Source organism: Drosophila hydei, unplaced genomic scaffold, assembly GCF_003285905.1.
Source record: "Drosophila hydei strain 15085-1641.00,03,60 unplaced genomic scaffold, DhydRS2 tig00000001-arrow-pilon, whole genome shotgun sequence".
In the NCBI taxonomy this organism is placed as follows: domain Eukaryota; kingdom Metazoa; phylum Arthropoda; class Insecta; order Diptera; family Drosophilidae; genus Drosophila; species Drosophila hydei.
Window position 1 is genome coordinate 14,358,333 of NW_022045643.1, and position 20,291 is coordinate 14,378,623.

General features: G+C 37.5%; 2 protein-coding genes across 2 annotated transcripts in view; one reads left to right on the plus strand and one right to left on the minus strand.

Moving 5' to 3' along the window:
• Positions 1-440: 440 nt before the first annotated feature.
• On the minus strand, positions 441-2,423 carry LOC111597557. The gene is made up of 3 exons (XM_023312354.2): positions 2,326-2,423; positions 1,832-2,272; positions 441-914 (listed from the first exon to the last, which is right to left on the minus strand). The coding sequence occupies exons 1-3, from the start codon at positions 2,395-2,397 to the stop codon at positions 441-443; spliced, it is 987 nt and encodes a 328-aa protein (XP_023168122.2). The 5' UTR covers positions 2,398-2,423.
• An 8,486-nt stretch (positions 2,424-10,909) lies between these two features.
• LOC111597556 (probable serine/threonine-protein kinase dyrk1) overlaps positions 10,910-20,291 on the plus strand; it is a 58,820-nt gene continuing 49,438 nt past the window's right edge. Inside the window, exon 1 of the mRNA XM_030225955.1 lies at positions 10,910-10,981. The gene's annotated coding sequence lies outside the window, so the exon portion shown is untranslated. The remainder of the gene's footprint in view (positions 10,982-20,291) is intronic.

Here is a 20,291-nt window from a genome sequence, read left to right on the forward strand (position 1 = left end):
CGAGAGGCGGTGACAAATGCAGGTGGGCGGCAATTAGGAAGCGATAAGGTAAAAAGTACACACGCAATTGAGTCGGGACAGACGGAAGCAGCTAGGACAAGAAGGAAAATGCAGTAAAAGGAGCCGTTAGCAGCAACAGAGCAGCTGGATCAGCTCCTTTGCTGCATGCGACAGCTGCCAAGCGAAGTAGACGTGGAGCGCGAGGCTGATGACATCGAGGACATTGTCGCTAAATTGAATGTTTTATTTTCGATTTCTTTTTTGTTCGCTTTTTGCTGCTGCTCTCGATAATCAACGGCACTGCGTGCCACATGTTGCAGCCATGTACAGGATATTATTATTTCTCATGCAACTTGGCTGCAATAATAAAGTACGACTCGTAATGCTTGTGCGCTTAAAGTCGAAGATATCGCATGTTTGCCGATTTATTGGCAGCTAGCTCAGTTACACAAAATGGAATCAATGGTAAAAGAGAGCACTCGAATTTCAGATTTGGTCATGTACTTTCCATAGAAGAAATTGACTCTGCCACGGTACTCGCCGGGATGCAGAAACTGATGTGTCAAGCTGGAGCCCATTTCCCAATCATGCAGATAGTAGGTGCCAGGTACTACGGGGCAGTTGAGCATGAAGTTGCTCTTCTCTGTCATGCTCTTGAACCAGCTCTTAAACAGTCCGCCTTTGACATTGCTCACTGTGGCACACACATCGATATTGTGGCTAAACAGAGTTTGATAAGTCTTGGCATTGGCCAGTCGCAATTGGTAGTCGAAGTGAGCCCTGAAGCCGCGTTGAATCGGCAACAGCAACTCCATATTCATATTCAGTGTCCTTTTCGAAACAGAAAGCGAAAAGCTCTTATAATATTTCGGATTGAAAGAGGAGTTGCTGGACAGAAACTCAACGCGGCGCTCCTACAGAGAAAGACAGACTTCAGATACAGTAAAGGCAGAAGGATACATGCGACTTACCGCTCGACTGGGAAACACATTTATACATAGTATGAATCCAATTATCAAAATAGTTGTGCAGTAATAAATGCGTAAAGAAATCATTTCGACACGTACCTCGACGAATTGCTAGTAATTATAAATGTAGTTGAGTATAGCATACATATATTTAAGTATTCCAAAAATCAATTAGGCTCGGACGTAATGTATTGAATAATTATGAATTTGATTTTTATCTCTTTACCCGAATGATATACTCAACTCTCACTATTGCTTCATTATGATCATGCATGAATGCATCGAAAATGTAATCCTCACTTTGCTGATAATCTTTATATATGTCCATTGAATATTATATATACGAATACATAGTTCATTACAAATGCTTGTGGCTTGAACCTTAAAATCTATGTTTTTTTTTCATTTTCCAATTATTGATCGAAATTAAGGGAGCCCCCAAATGTGCTAGATCTTTGTCTATATATTTTTCTTATAGGGGAAAAATATTCAGTTTTTATGATTTATACTGCTAAAGCATAGATAGACCATAGATTGATTGGTTAAGAAATTCGCACAAGCTCGGAAGTTTCTCTTAATAGATCAGACTAGAAAAAGCGCTGTTCCTTATTCAGAAATGAAACAGTTTTAGTCGTGACCTTTGGTCCAACTAATGCTTAGCTCGTAACCATCTTAAAGTCATTTCGCTTACTTCAATTTTACTTTCTTAAAGCTCTTCCTCTTAAAATCACAAGTCGGTGTTGTTGCTTGCTTAAAGACAGTAAAACGATCCTTCATATTGTCTGACCACTTTTATATGCTTTTTGACTTATTATAGAAATGAATATCAGCTAATTGGTTTTTAGGGTTGCAAAAACAATGACGTCTAAAGCCGTTTCTTCGTTCTTTGACTTGAGTTTGCCATAGAAAAAATGGGCAATGACGCGATAGTTGCCGGCATATAAATACTGGGGCACCAGCTGGGAGTCCACCTTCCAGTTTCGCAGAAAATAATGACCCGCGACTACTGGGCAATTGTACATGAAGTTGCTATGATCCAGCATGCTCTGGAACCAGGCCTTAAAAATGTTTTTCTTTAGTGCTCTAGTAACTGAGCAAACGTCCACGGTGTGAGCGAAAACGCGTTGATAGCGATTCGTTTTGCTCAAGCTGATGGAGAAGTCGACGTGAGCTTTGAAGCCGCGATCAAAGGTCCTTTTGGTGATCATTTCCAGGTTGACCGTGTTGTTGACAACGCGTATGGTGAAGTTATGGAAGATCTCGGGATTGTACTTGCATTCGCCAGATTGGAAAATAACGTTGGACTGTAATTAACATCTTACACATAAGAATGACTTTAGAATTAAGAAGAACTTACGCCCAAAACATCTTGCACATTGCAACTGCAAGTTAAAATAATTATGCTTATACATTGTATGAACACTTTCATTACGATGCCAATATACGAATAACTGGGAAATGCCGCTCTGACAACTGACTACAATCATTTCTACTAAGCTATTTTTAATTGACAAATAATCATAGGTTTAACGACAACCAAATAGTTGGGCGAATTAATTTAACAAAATGTTGACAATCGTTCATTCATTGAAGAGTCAGTGCGTCCGGCCATCCGTCATGAACATGATCGGCAAGGATTTGGCCTCGTGAATATGGTACTCGCTTATATATATGTATATTTATATATACAAATATATGAATCGTATATATAATAAGAAAGACAAATTTGACAGAATCAAGACATTCAATAAATTTGTTTTATGTTTTTGGTTAGCGAACAATTGTTACCAGTCGATTGCCCACTACTGAAACGTTCTTAATTATTTTTATTTAATTACGACCTCTACCTGACAGGCAATTATGAAATCTTTAACATGACTCTGACTATAAATTTGAATGGCATGCAGATTTAAGCGGTAATAGCCAGTGAACAGGAAGGTTGGAACATCGAGCTCAATAACCTTAAAGTCTTTTATATAATAGTTATTTGGCGGCACTGGGCAAAATCTTTGGAAGTTTCCATATTGATAAAACTTCGAAAACCACTTTTTGAAAATGTTGTTTTTCCGCATTGCCAATATACGGCATACGTCCATGGAGTATTGATAGAAATTTGAAAAGCTGTCTGATTCTGACTTGCGAATGAAGAAATCCATATTCAAGCGGAATCCCGGGAGCAATGCTTTAACTAAATCCATGTCAATGCTCAGCTTATTATTTTTAAATATCACAGATAAGTTGCCAATTTAATTCCGATTGTATTTTTCACAGTTGGGAGCTTTTAAAATAGTAAATGATGATTTCTATAAACAAGTTGGAAACTTACATATGAAAAGATAAAGGCAGACTTTTATGTGTATAATTACCATATTTGCGTATTGAATGAAGACCAAGAAGACTATAAACGTTTTCCAAGAATTCATTTTTCAGACTTCCTCTCTGCTGAAAGATACTTTGAATACAGAAAATGGATTTCAAAGCTTCATCAATGAAGTTTCGCACGCCATAATAGTGCGCACGGCAATTTTAGGCCATTCTACGGAAATAATTGTATAATGCTAATAAAGCAATAAACAATAAATATAAATGAGCCAAAATAGAATGGAATGACAATATGGGCTTTCGGTTTTAACATTGAGTCTAGCTCAGCCTTATGGGAATCTTTTGAAAAATAAATATTTTGGTCGGGAAGTTACGATCCGGAATCAGTGTCTCAAGCATTACGTCTGTTAAGTAAGAATTAGTTGAAACTTTTTGTGTTTGAAACCAATTTGGATTTTCAATATCTATATTTATATCTAGCATGACTTAACTGACTAGTAAAATAAATATAAAAATAATTTTTGATAGTAGATTTAGTGCTCAATTTAACATGATTTTTTAAAAATAAAAACTGATTAAAATGAAATTCACTCTCCATAACCGATTTCTAATGACCTTCTTGATAGTTTATTGAAATTCAAAAACTCATTGATTATCTAGACGACAATTAAAAACATTGTTACATAATGGTTGAAGTCAGCCAATGGTTGAAGTCGGCTTTCCGCAGTTTTCAATATTGCTAACATCCATTTATTCTTCGTCCGTTTGTGGAAACGTTAAACGGTCTCGAGTAACTTCTTTATTTAATTTCCACTTCCACCTCACAATGAAAAACAAAATCTTTAGTCTTACTTTTACCATTGCCTTGAATCATTTTAAGTTCTAAGCGGAAAATGCCAGCGGTCAGGAATGGTGGTAGATCGAGCTCGTAAATCTTGTAGTTTCTCATGTAGTAATACTTGGGTGGAACTGGGCAAGATCTTTGGAAGTTTCCATAAGCAAAAAATGTGGAAAACCACCTTTTGAAAATATTGTTTTTCCCCGTAGACAACATGCTGCATATATCCAAGGAGTATTGATAAAAATGTGTGAAGCTCGTTGACTGTAGCCTGCGTGTAGAGAAATCCATTTGTAGGCGTACTCCTGATTGAATTGCTCTGACCAAATCCACATCAACGTCTAACTTATTACCGTAAAGCCTCACAGATAAGTTTCGCAAGTAAATCGGATTAAAGTCGTCACATATAGGAGATTTCAGGACTAAAAATGGTATCTTCTGAGAATTAACAAACAAAAAAAAAATAACTTAGATAATAATTATTCAAGTCAAACTGATTGCGTCCTTTTGCTTACCAGGCTTGCGTACGGGACAAAGCTGAAGACAAATATAAATATTGTCAAAGAATACATATTGTAGGCTTCCGCTCTGTTCCAAAATAATTTTGATACAAAAATGGGTCTACTTAAAATTGCGTGTGGGCCAATTGGCTTGGCCAGGCTGCGGGAATAATTGTAGTTATTAAAATATTTTACATTTAACAACCAGTAAAACCAAGTGGGAAAGTAATCGGGAGTGCCCGACTCGGATATACCCCTACTGCAGCCACTACCAATCTCAGTGTTTTAAAAGTAAACAATATTGTTTTTTTTATATAAGATTGAAATAATTTTCAACTAAAAAATATTAAGAAAATTTCTATATGAATAAGGAAGCTGAATCTGCATAAAACACAGACCACTTCCACCATCTCCATGATGTCATAATCTGTTGTTTGTTTGTTTAAGATTTAGAGCATGTATCCATGATAAGAAATCAATATTGTATAAAATATATATATTATACCAAATGCCAAATTTTGAGTCTGTGGTACCAATGACGGACGAGATATTATTTAATATCTATAGTTCGATAACGTAAAATTAGAAAAGTTATCGACTATTTCAAAACAAACTTGATTAGGAATTGATATACTTTTGGGAGTTCTGGTTGTAAAAGTCGTAAGAGGTAGAGCTAAAGTCGAGTAAAGCTGTATTATTATTACTAGTGTATAAATTACCCACTTTTTGTATTTCTGACTTATCGATCTTCGTTTCAAAGAATATTGAGGAGCCTTTTTTTCTCCGTCTAGAGAATTTGTCTAATGTCTCCATATTTAACAATTTTAAGAGCAGTAATGAATATAAAAAAATCGATTATTTTATGGGTTTCAACAATTTGGTGTTTGAATATCGAAGGATAAATGAGCTGTATTCGAGATAAATTTGGTTAAAATTTGAAATAAATTTAACTAAAACACAGCTCACTCAAAATTCATTCAAGCCGAAAAATAGCATCAATCATACTTAAACAGCACAGTAATCAGAAAAAAATGAACAAAAAAAATAAATAATTACCTCATTCGATTTTTGACGACTTTATTCATTATTATATTATATTATTGAATACATATATATATGCCAGTGTGTAATAATTAAGTAATTAAGTAATTTGAAAGTAAAGACATGCAATTATCATGATCATTATTTATTCTTTATTCTCCATATATTCAATGAATTTTATAATTTTGTTTTACGAATTGATAATGAAGATGCGATAGATATACAGCAAGGAGAAACTCTAAATATTTCGCATTAGATTTTATGAAATAAATAAAATGGCAGCACTTCATATAAATTAAATTGATTTGTTTTCATTAACATCTCATTACAATTATTGTGCATTAGTTTGATTAGCTGTAATAAGTCCCTATGCCAATGAAATTGCTTTAGACATTAAAGCCTAATCGCAAGCATCACAGCAAAACGCGCTTGGTAGGCTGCAGTGTTTATTTGCTCAAGGGGTGCACAGAGAGAGCAGAAAACAGAGAGACAGTCAGTCAGTCAGCCAGTCAGTCAGTCAGTCAGTCAGTGTAGGGCTGGAATGGCTCATCCGAAATGCAGTCAACGTGACTTTGTTTACTTGGCGTAGTACGGCGAAGCCGCATCTCGTATTTATGTGCACGAACCGCACTGCAGAGAACAAATGCACGTAATTCTGCTTACTTCGTAACATTGCAACAGTGCACGGTTCCCACCGACGTATTTTTTTAGGATTTTTTTCATCTGCGGTTGCGGTTGTCTGTTGGTCAGACAGACGGTCTGCCGCTCAGACGGGCAGACAGACACGACGACCTCTGGCCTTAATCAGAATCGACAGAGTAAAACTAAGGCGCTATTTTCAATTGTAGTTGCCAGGCCGAACGTTCTGTTGTCTCCCAGTGACCAAAAAAAGTGTCCTGCTTGGTATTTTTGCTTTGGCTTAGCTTTGCTTTGCTTTCACTCTGCGCCTGCATATTGCATTTATTTACATAGGCCTGGCTGACTGCCTGCCTGTCTGCCTGTTTGCCTGGCTGCCTGTCTGCCTGCCTGGTTGGCTAGCTGACTGCCTGGCTGACTTTTGATTTAAAGCTCTTAGCTCCTAACTCAATTCCCTTTCGACTATGCAGCTCTCATTCCACCAGGTCCTCACAGCAATGTGTGTGTGTGTGCGTGCTAGTGTAAAGGTGTGCATTGCTCCTTCATATCTATTTGCACATGCATTTACGTGCTCGGCCCCTTTTGTGCTGTGCAAATAGGCACAGCGCTTGCAGCTTTCAGCCTCCGACATAATCCGTGACCATCATCTCCAATTTTAGGCTGTATTTTATATGACCTTAGTTCAAGTTGAAGCTATGTGGGTTGCCTAACAGCGTCATGAGTTAAAGCTGCAAGCTCTTGCTCTGATAGCAAACCTTAATATATTGGTTTGAGTGCACATAATAATAATTTCTATGACGTAATACGAAATGCTATAATAAAAATGTTACGCGGCTAGCTAGGCACCTAAGGTCAACTAAATATATAGTATTTTACAGAAACATAGCATATAAATATTGAAGTCTTAGTTTAGAAAATAGTTAGCTTGGAAAATATAAAAACTTTGTCACCTTCTACCATATTGTCGACTGCAGCTCTTCAGAAATTTAATCTGGAAGGATGCATTAAATCATATATGTGAAGAGCAAGAGCATATCATATGAAACTACTACAATTTAATTAAAAATATTGTAAGTGCCAGTTAAGCTCAATTTAGTGTTTTGACTAGTGGCATATAGATTTCTGAAATGAGTATTGAGGCAGCAATTGAATTCTTAAGCGTTTGGCATTCACTGATTGCCCCCATGATTCAAAAATAAAAATGCGTCGTCAGCAACTTTGACCACATTTTTGACTGACAGACTGGCAGGGAAACAGACTCTTCTATAGATTGCACTATTTTTTGGTCTTTGCTTTATCACTTTTTGCGGCACTCCAATTTCGAACGGCAATCAGAAGTGCAACCATGGAAAATGTTTTCACACTTGGCTATGTGGCGCTGGTAAAAATATTTTGCTGGTAAACATGATGACCCAAAATAAACAAGAAGAAGATGCGGATGAGGAGGAAGCAGAAGAAGATGAAAGCAGGGGTAGCAAGGCACTCGTGCGCGCCAAAGAAGACGTCATAATAATGCCCAAGCTGCAGGAGGCTCGTAATCAGAGCCTAGAAATATGCAATGCGAAAAATCAACACAGCAAAAAGGAGACAGCAAAAGGACGACTATGCCGAGTCGACCTCAATTACCCTCGTTTGGCAATGCGAAAAGGGCTTGTAGCTAAAAATTAGTACATATTTACAGGCGTTGGCATGAAAATTTGTCACCTAGCCACCGGAGCCAGAGCCAGAACCAGAGCCAGAGCCAGAGCAATGTGAATGCCACTGAGCAAACATGTGTGTGTGTGCATGTAATTGAGCCTACAGATATGCAACGAATGCAGGTTGTTGCTATTGTAATTGACACTTGGGCGGCGCCCATCGAGGCAAACAGTTGCAGCAGCTTAACGCTGCGACTGCGCGCTCTTCGGGGTGGCTGAGTGCCTCCAACACAGGCCCAGTGCATTTGTAGGGGCAACAGTGCAGCATGCTTCTCGGCTGTCTGGAAATACACAAAGCTCTGATTGGTCTGCACGAATCGTGCTCATAAAGCTTGCAGCAATGCAGCTGATTGGTCGAGCTCGGCTTAAGGGCAACTTCCAGTGCGCATGCGGCGGGAGAAAGAGAGAGAGCGAGAGAGCCTTAGGGACTTGCTCAGCAAATAGTAAGAGCTGCTCTGCATTATACCACAGTTTATTTATCCCTTTTTACGCTGTCTGGCTGGCTGGCCGATTGTCTCTCTCCCTATGTATATATGCATATATATCTATATGTACGTGTACGAATGTGTGTGTTTCTCTGAGCGATTAAAGTTAAGCGCGAGGTGAAAAACTGTTGGGGAATCCTTCGCAGCTTAAGTGGTGGTGGTTTTGTTTATATTTTTACACTTGTATGTATTTCGATACTAATTGCATTGGAATGCTATTGGACTATTGCTTGTGTAGTTCTGATTTAAGCAGCATCTATTAACCTATCTTACCAATCTAATAAAGGGCTGATAGATAGACTAATTTCCATGCTGTTACAGTGAGTTTTCGGATTACAATAATATATTTGTGCTTTTATTATATTTTTAATTTTCTTTATTATTTTTCCTTATATTATTATTCGAAATTCGATTATGTCTTTATTTTCATGCCGATGTTTCAACCCCTAAATGTTCTCTTAGATTTTGCTGTCTCGCTCTCTCTAAATATTAACTGTTTAAGAGATACTTTGGAAAGTCTACACAAACCAAATCTCAATTCGGCGCATAACACTTGCACTCAACAGCTTTTATACACTGCGGGAAACTATTGGAACTTCATAAAAATATGTATGATTAAGTGAGTCCAGAGCCCTTATGCCACAGCTAGCCCTGCAATATGTTACGCTTATGATAATTCATAATCGTGTTTACATTAATTATTACGGAAATAATTATTTTTGTATTTTCTTTTGATAGAAATATATTTCAGTGTATAGTGTGCGGCAAAAACAAAGCTTTTAAGCGATATGCTGATAGGTTACTGGGAGCGTGTAGAATTGGCTTTGGGGATGTTTGCACTTGTTGCCGTTACTTGTGTTGTGGAGGAGAGCTTAACTTGCGGCGAATTCAGCCAGGCAACATGTTCGAACTTGGCTCTTCATTGAGCCTGTAAGTCAGTGAGACAAGCCACATCAAAAATCTTCAAGGCAGATATCGAATAATAAAAAATTAAATAAAATAAATTTAAAAAATCGCTATTAAAGTTTAAGTTAAGTTAGAGTCGCGATTGAGTATTGAATTTCATTTGATAGAGCTGCCTTCAGTTGATACATGTTGCACGTTGTGCGAATGCAACACATCTTCATTATTGGTCCAGGCCACGTCGGATGGTTGCAATCGTCGTTAGAGCGTCGGTATTTGCCGAGATTTGGACTTGGGCAAAAAACAGTAAGAACAAGCATGTGGTGTTGTTGGTAACAAAAGCCGTTATCTGGCGGCCCCTACGACTTCGCCGTCGTCCATTTGCCGGTTCGTTGTGGCGCGTCGTGTGCCGACATTTCCTTTTCGTCATCCTGTCGGCCGTGTCGCCTCGTGTCCTCGTGCATTTGGTAGGTTTCGTGCTCGTTGCACATTCGCCACATGCGATGCCAAAGCAGCAGATTTTTTCGGAATGCGTTAAGGATCAGTTTTGCGCGAAATACGGTTACGAAAGGTTGCTGACGACAAAGAACCGGCGTCTGAGCAAACATTACTCTGTCTTTCTTTGTGCTTCTGCCCTTAACATGTGAGTGTGTGTTCGTGTAGTGAAGAACTTTAACGCGAGATTGTGCAATTGCCTGGCGACCACGTCGAAACGTAAATTAGCGCCTCCAACTGAACTGAGAACTGACCTAAGCCAAGGTCTTTGAGACAGTAACTGACCTGGGACAAGCAGCACATTTCTATACCAGAACCTGCAGCTCATGTAAACCTAAATTAGAGAAAAAACTATTGCATATCCTTGCCCATCCGTTTTTGGTACGAAAAGTTTTTAGGAAACCCATCATTTTTGAGAAGAAAGTACATTTGTCGAGCATACGAGACTGGCTAAAGAATCTTTGGAAAAACAGCGTACACCTAAAAAAAACTTAAACTGAGACAAATAAGATAATAATACATACATTAGTTTAACTAGTGCATACTAATATTTAAATAAATACCTATATGATACACATATATATGCATATGCCCATGTATATATAAATATTTCTATAAGATATCATATCATTTGTATGTCAAGCAAATTAATTTTAGAAAGAATCTAACCAGTTCTTGAACCATTTCTTCAAATAAAGTTGGATTTTTTGAATCGCTCGCTTAACTAATTATGGTTGTGAAACATGCGAACAGTGGCAGTGCGAAATACTTGAATGATATTTGAACTGTACATCTTAGCCTAATAGAACCATCTACATTTCCCGTTCCAAGCAAATCTGTAGATTCGTATTCAAGCGTCTTGCAAACATCTACAAACATTTTCATATCAATACTCAATGCTAGAAACTAATGGAATTTTGATTTAGGTTCATAGTGTTTGAAGTTATAAGTGTATTTATTACCTAAGCGGAAGTGTAAATGACGAGTCTACTTAATATCGCGAAAGCTAGCTATGTCGGAAAGTGTTTGAAAAAGTGAAGATTTGTTTATTTACAATTAGTTTCGCATCATATATTGCATAAAGGTTGCGCTAATGGTAAGTATTTCTATCAGCATTAAAACTATAATATATACTATATATTATATGGGCTATTTTAAATCAACATATAGGTATATTATTTTAGAATCTGCTGATCTTATTGCATCATTTTAATATCTACTCATTTCAGTTTTTATAATTCTTTGTTATTTTTGAATGTTTGAAAACCTTAGTTGAATCGAAAAGTTGTAAGTTTGCTAAAATAGTTTAGTTACAGTATTTTTAGTTAAATTATTTTAATCTAATCTGTACAGTAAGCTGAAGATATCAGTCATAGGTCATATTCAATAGTCTTCAAATACTTTAAATAGAGCCCGTTTCGCGTCTCGAGTAGCTCTCTTGTGCTATTATTGATTTGCTGTATGCCTCTTGACACTTCAGTTTCAATTAACAGTTGACAGCATCGCTTTTGGCCTACAATTGAAATGTCAGCAGATGTACAATCTGAGCTGCTGTAAGGCAAAATGTCAATATCAGCAAAATTCAGTAGCTGACTGCAACTAGTTTGCAGTAAGTGATTTTTGCATTGATCCGCCCAAATCGTTGCCGGATGAAGTGAACTGTATGAATGGGCAAACGGCTCAAGTGTGCTCAGGTTCGATTCGCACTAAGTGACATGCACTTTCAATTGCCGCAAGCTTTGCTGATTCATGAAGCCAATTGATGAGCCTGCAGTCGGTCGTTGATTAAAGCTCCGCTCTCAAAATTTATTGAATGAAAAACTTAACTAATTCAGGCAATGCGAAGTGCTGCTCTGTTCGATATGCTGGCATTAATCGAGTCTGTAAAGACAATGCGCCATGGCCAAATGCAACAAAGAAGCTCTGGCAGCACTGCCTGAGTACATAATCAAAACATTGCATTAAAAAGCAACGGCTCGCAGAGAGACGAGAGTCCAGTTTATAAAGCAAACAAGTCCAGCACAACAAAATGTTGACAAAAAGCGTAAAAATACGAACAGCTCAATACTGCACAAAATGAAAAATCCCACAACATGCAACAACACAAAAACCCAACAACAAGAGCCAACAACAAAAAGATTGAAAAAAAAAAACCCGCTCGCCCATACAAATAAATATGCAGTCAAAGGCAATCAAGCCATGTCGCTTCGCTCCTCAGTCTGGCCGCAGTTGTCGATATTTGATTTGAAAAACATTTCAAAAAATTAAAGCAACAAAACTGCAACGAAAATGAATTTGCTTTTTTCGATTTGGAATTGTCGCAACATTGCCAACATAGGCAACATAGGCATCCTCGCAAATAAATAACACCAGCAGAGGCCCAACAATTACCATTCGCATGGACATTCTGTGCCGTTGAAAGGATACTTTGTTTTAATACCCTGCAGCCATTAAATCACTTGAAGGGCAAGCTCATTTTGTAATCGCACATGAGTCAAATATACAAATTAAAAAGATTTTCAATCTACTATAAAGAGCGTAACATGGTGACTTCTATGATGTGAAGTCGATTTCAATTTGCTCATATTTTATTCCATAAGGCACATATCCATATTTAGAATAGAGTGCATGAATAGGGTATACATCCGAGTGTTAACAATCTACACAATAATCTGAGAGCTCGTAAGTTGATATTTTAATTTAAAGGCAGTATTTAGTTTTATATTTTTCTCTTTTTTAGTACAAAATACAAACACATTTTTTAGATCAAATCCCTTTCATTATATCGTAGGCTCGAATTCTACGACTAAACTGCTATTTTTTTACCGTTGCCTAATAGCAATTATAAATAAATGTTGTACATGTTATGTAAGTTTATGTACGTTATATGTTGGCCGATTACTATTTATTAATAATGAAGCAAGTTATAAACACCAGAAAGCTGAGACCATTTTGCGTCTTTTAAGAAACTCCAGGAGATTCTATCGTTAACCGATCTTCAATTTGTAATGCAAAATTTAATAATATTTACCTCTATTTACCTCAGACAAACATAATTATTATTATTACAAATATTATTTATTATGAAATTATATTTTTATATTTATATTTTCATATGACAAACCAGAAGATGTTTCCAAAATTAAAAAACATTGCAACCGCATTCAATGGATTTCAATGGATGTGTATTTAAAGGCTGCACATAATAAAACACTGTAAAAAAGTGATTTACTTAAAAATTTATTTTGAAACAAGTGAAAACTAAAAAAACTAAAAATAAACACGCAACGACCTATTTTGATGAGGATTTAAAAAGAGCTAAGTCAAGTCACAACCCCGATTCGGAACAAGCTTGTGATAAGATTAAAAAGTGTTTTTAAATTATAAGTACGAAAAATAGTGTCAGTCGTATTTTTTTCTAGATCAGAAAAACTACTACATGTTTTAGAACCGCATTATAACATTCATAAATAAGTATTATTTTTTTTTTAAATTTAAGTCTGCGATAAAAAGCTGCAAAGAACACAAACGAAGTACTTATGACTATGAACTATTTTATTATATAGTAGAGAAAAAGATACGTTAGGTAAAATGTATGTATATAATGTATTCGATAACCCTATATGCTAGTTACTATTTTTAAGATATCTCTAAAACTAGTTTACGAGGAATAAGGCGAGCTCGATTTGTATGTTAATACCAATTAGAAATATATATTTTTTTAAATCAATTGGCATGACTTTTTGTTCGGATTACGTAACTTACCAATCTTTACTTATGACTTTCAGAGCTCTCTGTATTTTGTTAAAGACGACAAAAGAGCTTTGAACTCATTTCCACCTGTTATCTGCTATCACACATATGAAATATTGAGTCTTTGAAAAAGCCAGAAAAGACAATATATTGTTCACCATAATGGGAAGTAAAAAACCGAAAATAAAACTTATATTGTACAGATAGATTTCAAAAGTATATAAAAGAAACTCTTGAAATGGGAAAAACGATAGTGGATAGTCGGGCAGCTAGGACTACCATGTTTGGCACGCACTGCTAACTTCTTCAGACACGCGGAACATCCTATACAATATTAAGTGTGTTTAGCTCTTGTTTGACTGCGAGCGACTATTATGCAGTTATACTTCATTATTGTATTATAAATTATTTATTCCTGACACCAAAATCCATTCTACTCCATCCATTTACCACTTTAATTCCGAACAATTGGTTAAATGTTTATAGAGTTTCTCTTGAAAACTCTTAAAATCCCAATTTATCCTATTTTAACTATTTTAATCATTGATCAATTACAGGAAAAACATTGTTAAAGTAGAAATATTTCCAAATGGGGCAACTGTATGAACCCTAACTAGCAGCAAAAAACAGAACGGCGCAGCTTGGGACGGAAAGCATTTAAGCTTCTGCAGCTATATAAAGTTTAATGAGCCGCAATTAATCGTACATGACAACACGATAAAAACGTTTACGAAAAATTATATCCTGTTCTCCTCCTTCATTTGTCTGAAGTCTTGTTGTGGGACTAGTTACAGCTGCAGCGGGCACCGTTAAAGGCTCTTTGTGCAGCTGGGTCTAGTTGCAAGTTGAAAAATTGCAATAAATGCGCACTAAGTTTTAATATATTCAGGTTAAATCAAATACTTTGGCCATCAATATTTGACATTTGTGTGCAGGAGCTTTGTGATCAGTAAATTTGTTTAATTTGTCAATTTTGCAATTGGAATTGCGTTTCCTAATTAACAATTTAAATAAATCGCGCAGCGTTTGTAACGTTCATTGAATGCAATTTAATTGGAAATTTAATTGCTTTTGTGGTCGAAATGTGCTGCGAGTGCCACCTTCGCCCTCTGCCCCTTACCGCTCACCTGAACATTTACCTGGGCCAGGGACATTTTTTCTTATTGTCTTTTTATGGCTGTCATGCATTCATATTTGTGGAGCTTTTAATTTAGACGTGTCGTCCATTGAAATTTGCCACTGGTTGCTGCCTCGTTTGGCTTTGTTGTTTTAATTATTTGCGGTTATATTTATTTAAATATTTACCAATTCAATTAGGGTTTCAATTTTCGTTCTGTATCGGCTGCTCTGGTCAGGCTGTGTAATTTACTATTGGCGACACTTTTGATGACTTTAATTGACTTTGCCATCGCGAGGTTTTATTGCAGTTTTAAAGCGGCGATTCCATGCTGACGTATGATTTCAACTAATATCATGTCATATCTGACAAATCGTATCTGCAGACATCGCTAAGGATCTAAAGACGAGTCGAGACGCGACCACCCAGGCAATAACTTAACTGAAAACCCCACACACGAAAAAGTTGTTTGTTTCTTTTTTCTTCTTTTTGTTAACTTCTTTATTTTTTTGTTGCCCTCATGCAGCTTCTTTTGGCTGGCTGCGTGCCAATTATAAAAGTGATTTTGCTGTAAGCTACACGTCCCAAGCAGACATAAGACCCCAACATACACGCACGCCCACCCACACATACACACACAGACGTACACACTTCCGTCAACGGGAAGTCATAAGACGTATGAACTTGTCGCCAGGCTGAGACCAAAGCCAAAGCCACGTCAGCGGCAAAGTCGACTGACGTTTTCTCAGTTTGCGCTGGGCCAAGAAATGCGATAAATTGAATGACTGACGATGCCGTAAATACTTTTTAGACATGTCCCGCTGGTCGGGAGAAGCTTCTCAGCACTGTCGCACGAGTCGCCTGGATCAATTTCCACATGCAGCAGACAAATTGCGCGTGGTTAGATTTTTCTTTCATAGTTGTCATTCATTGACAAGGTGCGAATACATATATAAGCCAAGCCCCAACTAAATGCGACTAGCGCATTGCGAGGCAACTTTGCCAAAGTCGTGACAGGGTTAAGCGATACTCAACGCTCAAATTGATTTCCAAACTTACTGAACTTTTAGAACACAAACGAATTTCTAATCTGCCAGCTAACGGCGTGTCGACCCAGATTTTGCAACTGAAATATTTATTAGAGTTATGTTTGGGGTTAAGGAAGTAAGATGGGTTTCAGGAGCTTAGAAGTATTGCATACGGCTTAAATAATATACATATATCCAGGTTTTCTGAAAATTTATGTAACGAGCAGAACAAGACACGGCAGACCCAATAATTTATATATATTTTTGATCGGGAAGACAATCTGAATCAATCTAGCCATGTCTAACTGTTCGTCCTGGTGAGGCGATCTCGTCAGCCATAGAATCATAATTTTATCGATAAAAAATCGAGAATTTGATTTCGGTATTTAAGCATTGACTGGATACCGTAAAGGCTGGATAGTTTGCATTTATTGGTTAGGTTCCTATAATAACTATATACTATATTTTTTCTTTCAGTAGAGTTTGTTCTTTGGGCCGTATAAAATTATTATGTTTTTGTGCTCTGTAGGAGAGAATTTAGAGAATCTGATAGCTTTCCCTTCGGATGACCGATTCAATTGTTTAATTTATACATATTCAAATTGAGACATTACAATAAATACTCCCTTGTGAGACAAAGTCGTATATTTATATTAACGGAATCTATTATGTATGTGTATGTCTGACCCCATAAAGTATATATATTCTTGATCAGAAAGAACATTCGGTTCTATTAAGCCCTGAGTAGCTTTGTCTCTCCATCTGTCTGCCTGTCCATCTGTCCTTTTGTCCACGCAACCGATTGACGAACCTTGACATTTGACGTACAGATCAAGCTTAATTTAAATAATCGACAATTTTTCACCTTTCAATGAAATCGATTAATGTCGATTGATTCAAAGCAATAAAACGTTATCTCCAGAGAGTATTCAAATTTAGTATTTTATGCATATCTCATAAAACTTTAAATTGATACTTTGAGCTGTGAATTTGACAAATGCTGTAATGGAAATTTAGTAGGAAACACAGTCAATGAGTGAAAGAGCTTATATTCTTTCTTATATTATATATATTTAACAGAAAATATGATTTATTGTGAAAATGTGAGTACGAAAAAATAAATTTATTTTTTAGTCGAACGCTATTTTAACATTTTCACTTATATGTGCTTAAGTGTATGTATGTGTAAGGATGTGTAAATGATGTGTAAATGTGCTAATTTTATGTAAGTACGCATAGGTACAGGCTGTTTGATATACTCTGAACTCAATAAAAAAAGTTAATCAGAGTTAAATGCTTTTGTTAAAATGAAGGTAAAAGGCAGTCGAGGCAGACTCGATAATATATACATTTTAAACAGTCTGACGAGCTAAGTTGATCTAGCCATGCTGTAATGCCGCTATATCGTAAACTACAAAAGCTAGACACATGAAATCTTAAATCTAGACTCGTGTATACCATACGTAGAATAATCTTATGATTTTCTTTCGATTACTTATCCCATTTCCCTATCGATAAAAATTAATACTATGCTTCCTTTTCTTAGCTTCTTTTCAGCTATAGACTTCTGTTTTATCAGTTTTTAGGCTATCTTCTAGCCGGACAGTATCGACTAAAGCACTCTTGCTTGATATTTAAAGATATTGGGTCATGAAATTAAATTAAAAAATTTTAATTAAAGATTACTTTGTATTTAAAAGTCTCATAGTAGTATGACCGATATTAATAAAAGTCTTATCAAAAGAGTTGTAGGAGCTATTTTTGCTGTACTTGTGCTAAGCAAACTCTACTCTTAACCATTTGCATCAAAGCAGGCCTTTCCGACAAGCTTTCAGTTACGCAACTCTCTTGCGCGCAATACAAGCAACAGACTCATTGAAATGCATGAAACTTACTCGAGCGTTGCTTTTGTTTGCCTAAAGTCTCGTTTTATAATTTTTGCACAAATTGCGGCTTTTCGGCATCGGCGGGCGACAGAAGCAACAATAACGCGGGCTGGCAACATCAACAGATTTGAAACGCCAAAGCGTTTGGCAACTAATAAAAACTGAGCGCGCTGCATATGTGTAAAAATTTACACCACGTCCAAAAAGACGAGAAGGCTGTCGATAGCAGTGCTCGGTAGGGCGTCGCTGCGAAGTCTGGACCAGCCCAGAGCGCCAATTTGTTAGCCAGACACGAGCTAGGGGCGTATTCAAGGGGGTGTAGGGGGCAGCCGGTGGCCATTTTGTTGCCAACTCGACATATTTCAATCACGTAAATTTATTACGTAAACATTTGCTTTGCTTTTTGCACACAATTATGACGACCAACTGCAGTCGAACCGAACGAGAGGAGGGCCACCATTTGCTATCCGACTGCAGCAACACAATTTCCAATTTTAATCTTTTTACAACCGGCCCGCCAACTGCCTCGCACGGCCTCCGCCTGCCTGCGCCTGCCTACGCTTGGGCTCATCGCTATGAGCTGCCGAGCTGCCGAGCTGCCTTTTACTCTCCCGTAATATTCATAATGGATTTACCAATATGGTGAACAATTTTTATTAATGCAGCCACCCAAGGCAGAGTGGGGGCTGAGGGTGTTAGTGAATGGTCAGTTATTTTTCTGCTGGCTTCTTTTCTCTCCTATGTCTATCAGCAGCAGCAGCAGCAGCAGCAACAGCAGCGGGCGCTGGCACCTGTCTGTGTGTGTAAAACTGTTGGCTTGTTGGAATGTGTGTCTCTGTGTGTGTGTGTACATACACATGTAGCAAATGAATATGTGTCCTTTTTAACCATTTGGCCCAGCGGGTCAAATGGGCCTTTGGCTTTTTGATCTTTAAATGTTTGCACAACGCTTTGATGTTCGTACGCTGCCCTGCAATCTGCAGCTGGTTTTGATTTTTTCCGCTTCTCCTGTTGCTAACTTTTTCGCAGTGTTCAATTTGTAGCATAATGGGTGTTCCTTGTAAAAGCAATATACGCTAAAAAGAGATAGAGGCATATGCTAATAGAATTTACAGTTGCGTTTAATTACTCGTTAGGCTGAGATGTGTAGCCTGCTAATAGAAGATGAAGAAGAAGAAGAAGCAGATTCTGTTCTAGTATTTATATAAGTGCCTTAGATTTAATTGAGACTTGCATCTAACTGCCTTGGCATTTCATAGATTACAAACTGCTGTACTATAGCTTATAGGCCTTCCATTGGGTTGGCCTATCTCAAAAGATTCACAATGTAATACATGTGGAGCTTAGGGCATACTGACTTAGTTTAAGGTGAAACAATGCTTGGCAGACTCCATAAAGGCTTTGGATTTCTGATCAGAATTAATAGCTGAAATGGTCTAGCCCATCTATCTGACTATCTATCTGCTGTTCTTTCGAATATCTTAATATATTATGCTTAAGTTATCAAAATAAAGTTATTGTGTATGGATCTTTGTGCGGATATAAGCCGAATGCTTGAAGTCGGAGTATCAGAGTATCTCCTAGTCGGGTGACTAGACTAACTCACTCTTACTTGTTCTTATGTTTACGACAGCCAAACACTAATTAGCAAAGAAACAAAGCACTGCAATGCGAACATTATCGATGCAGTGTATCTGCTAGCTGAGCAGTCTCAATCGAATAGACTTAGCAATATTCACGCCATTAGCAATCAAAATTTAAACATTGAATAACGATCAATGGATGGTGGGAAACTTTGCCTCTGGTAACTGAGAAGACAAACAGTGGGGGACTCGTTTAGCTGTTTCAGTGGCTGCCTTTGAAATTAAGTGGATTTTGCGCTCGTTGACGGGCAAACTTCATAATAATCATGTTGAGGCAGAGACGACGGCGATAACGCGGTAATAAGTCAGCCGTGACGCGGATGGCAAAAAACACCTGGCCGCGGTATCTGCGATATCCTTCGCCTTGACAGGGGTTGGCGGCACCTGAAGACAGCGTGCTGAAAGTTGTGCGAACGTCTTAAAGTGGAATAGGAAATTGAGAGATTGACTCTCATGAATAGGAATATTTCTTGTCCTATCAAATTTACATAATTATTTGTCCGCTTAAAGAATTTAATTAAAATATGAACAGACTTGAGATGCATAAACGGCGAGTAAAAGTTTCAACACTTGTATACTATGGGGAATTTAACTATATACGATAAACAGTCATTGCATACGCCTAGGACTACGCTGAAGTTGGCGTGGCAGCAGCTGCTAACTCAACTCTCACTGCCACATGAAAGTTGGAGTGGAGTCGGAGCCAAGACTTGGCGGCGGAGTAGGGGCTGAGGTTGGAGCAGGAGTTGGAGTTGGAGTCAAAAGCGTCGGCGTAGTCGGCAAGCCATATGAACATACAAAATATTCCCTACAAAGGAGTTGATTACACAAAGGAAAATTACGACGAATCATTTCCGCTGCTTGGCTGCTTACACGACCAGCGACTGCTCTCCAACAGTCCAACGTCGCGGGGCTGACGGGGCGTGGCAGCTGGTAAACGGCAGCAGAAACAAAGCGCTCCATGCGCGACGGCGTTAGC

Bases quoted from the DNA above. Each gene is read 5' to 3' on its own strand.
- LOC111597557 (XM_023312354.2), bottom strand. From the start codon at position 2,397: ATGAAAGTGTTCATACAATGTATAAGCATAATTATTTTAACTTGCAGT. The intron at 2,273-2,325 runs GTAAGTTCTTCT...TGTTAATTACAG, and splicing joins ATGTGCAAGATGTTTTGGGC to TCCAACGTTATTTTCCAATC. The intron at 915-1,831 runs GTCATTGTTTTT...CTTTCTCTGTAG, and splicing joins ACGAAGAAACGGCTTTAGAC to GAGCGCCGCGTTGAGTTTCT.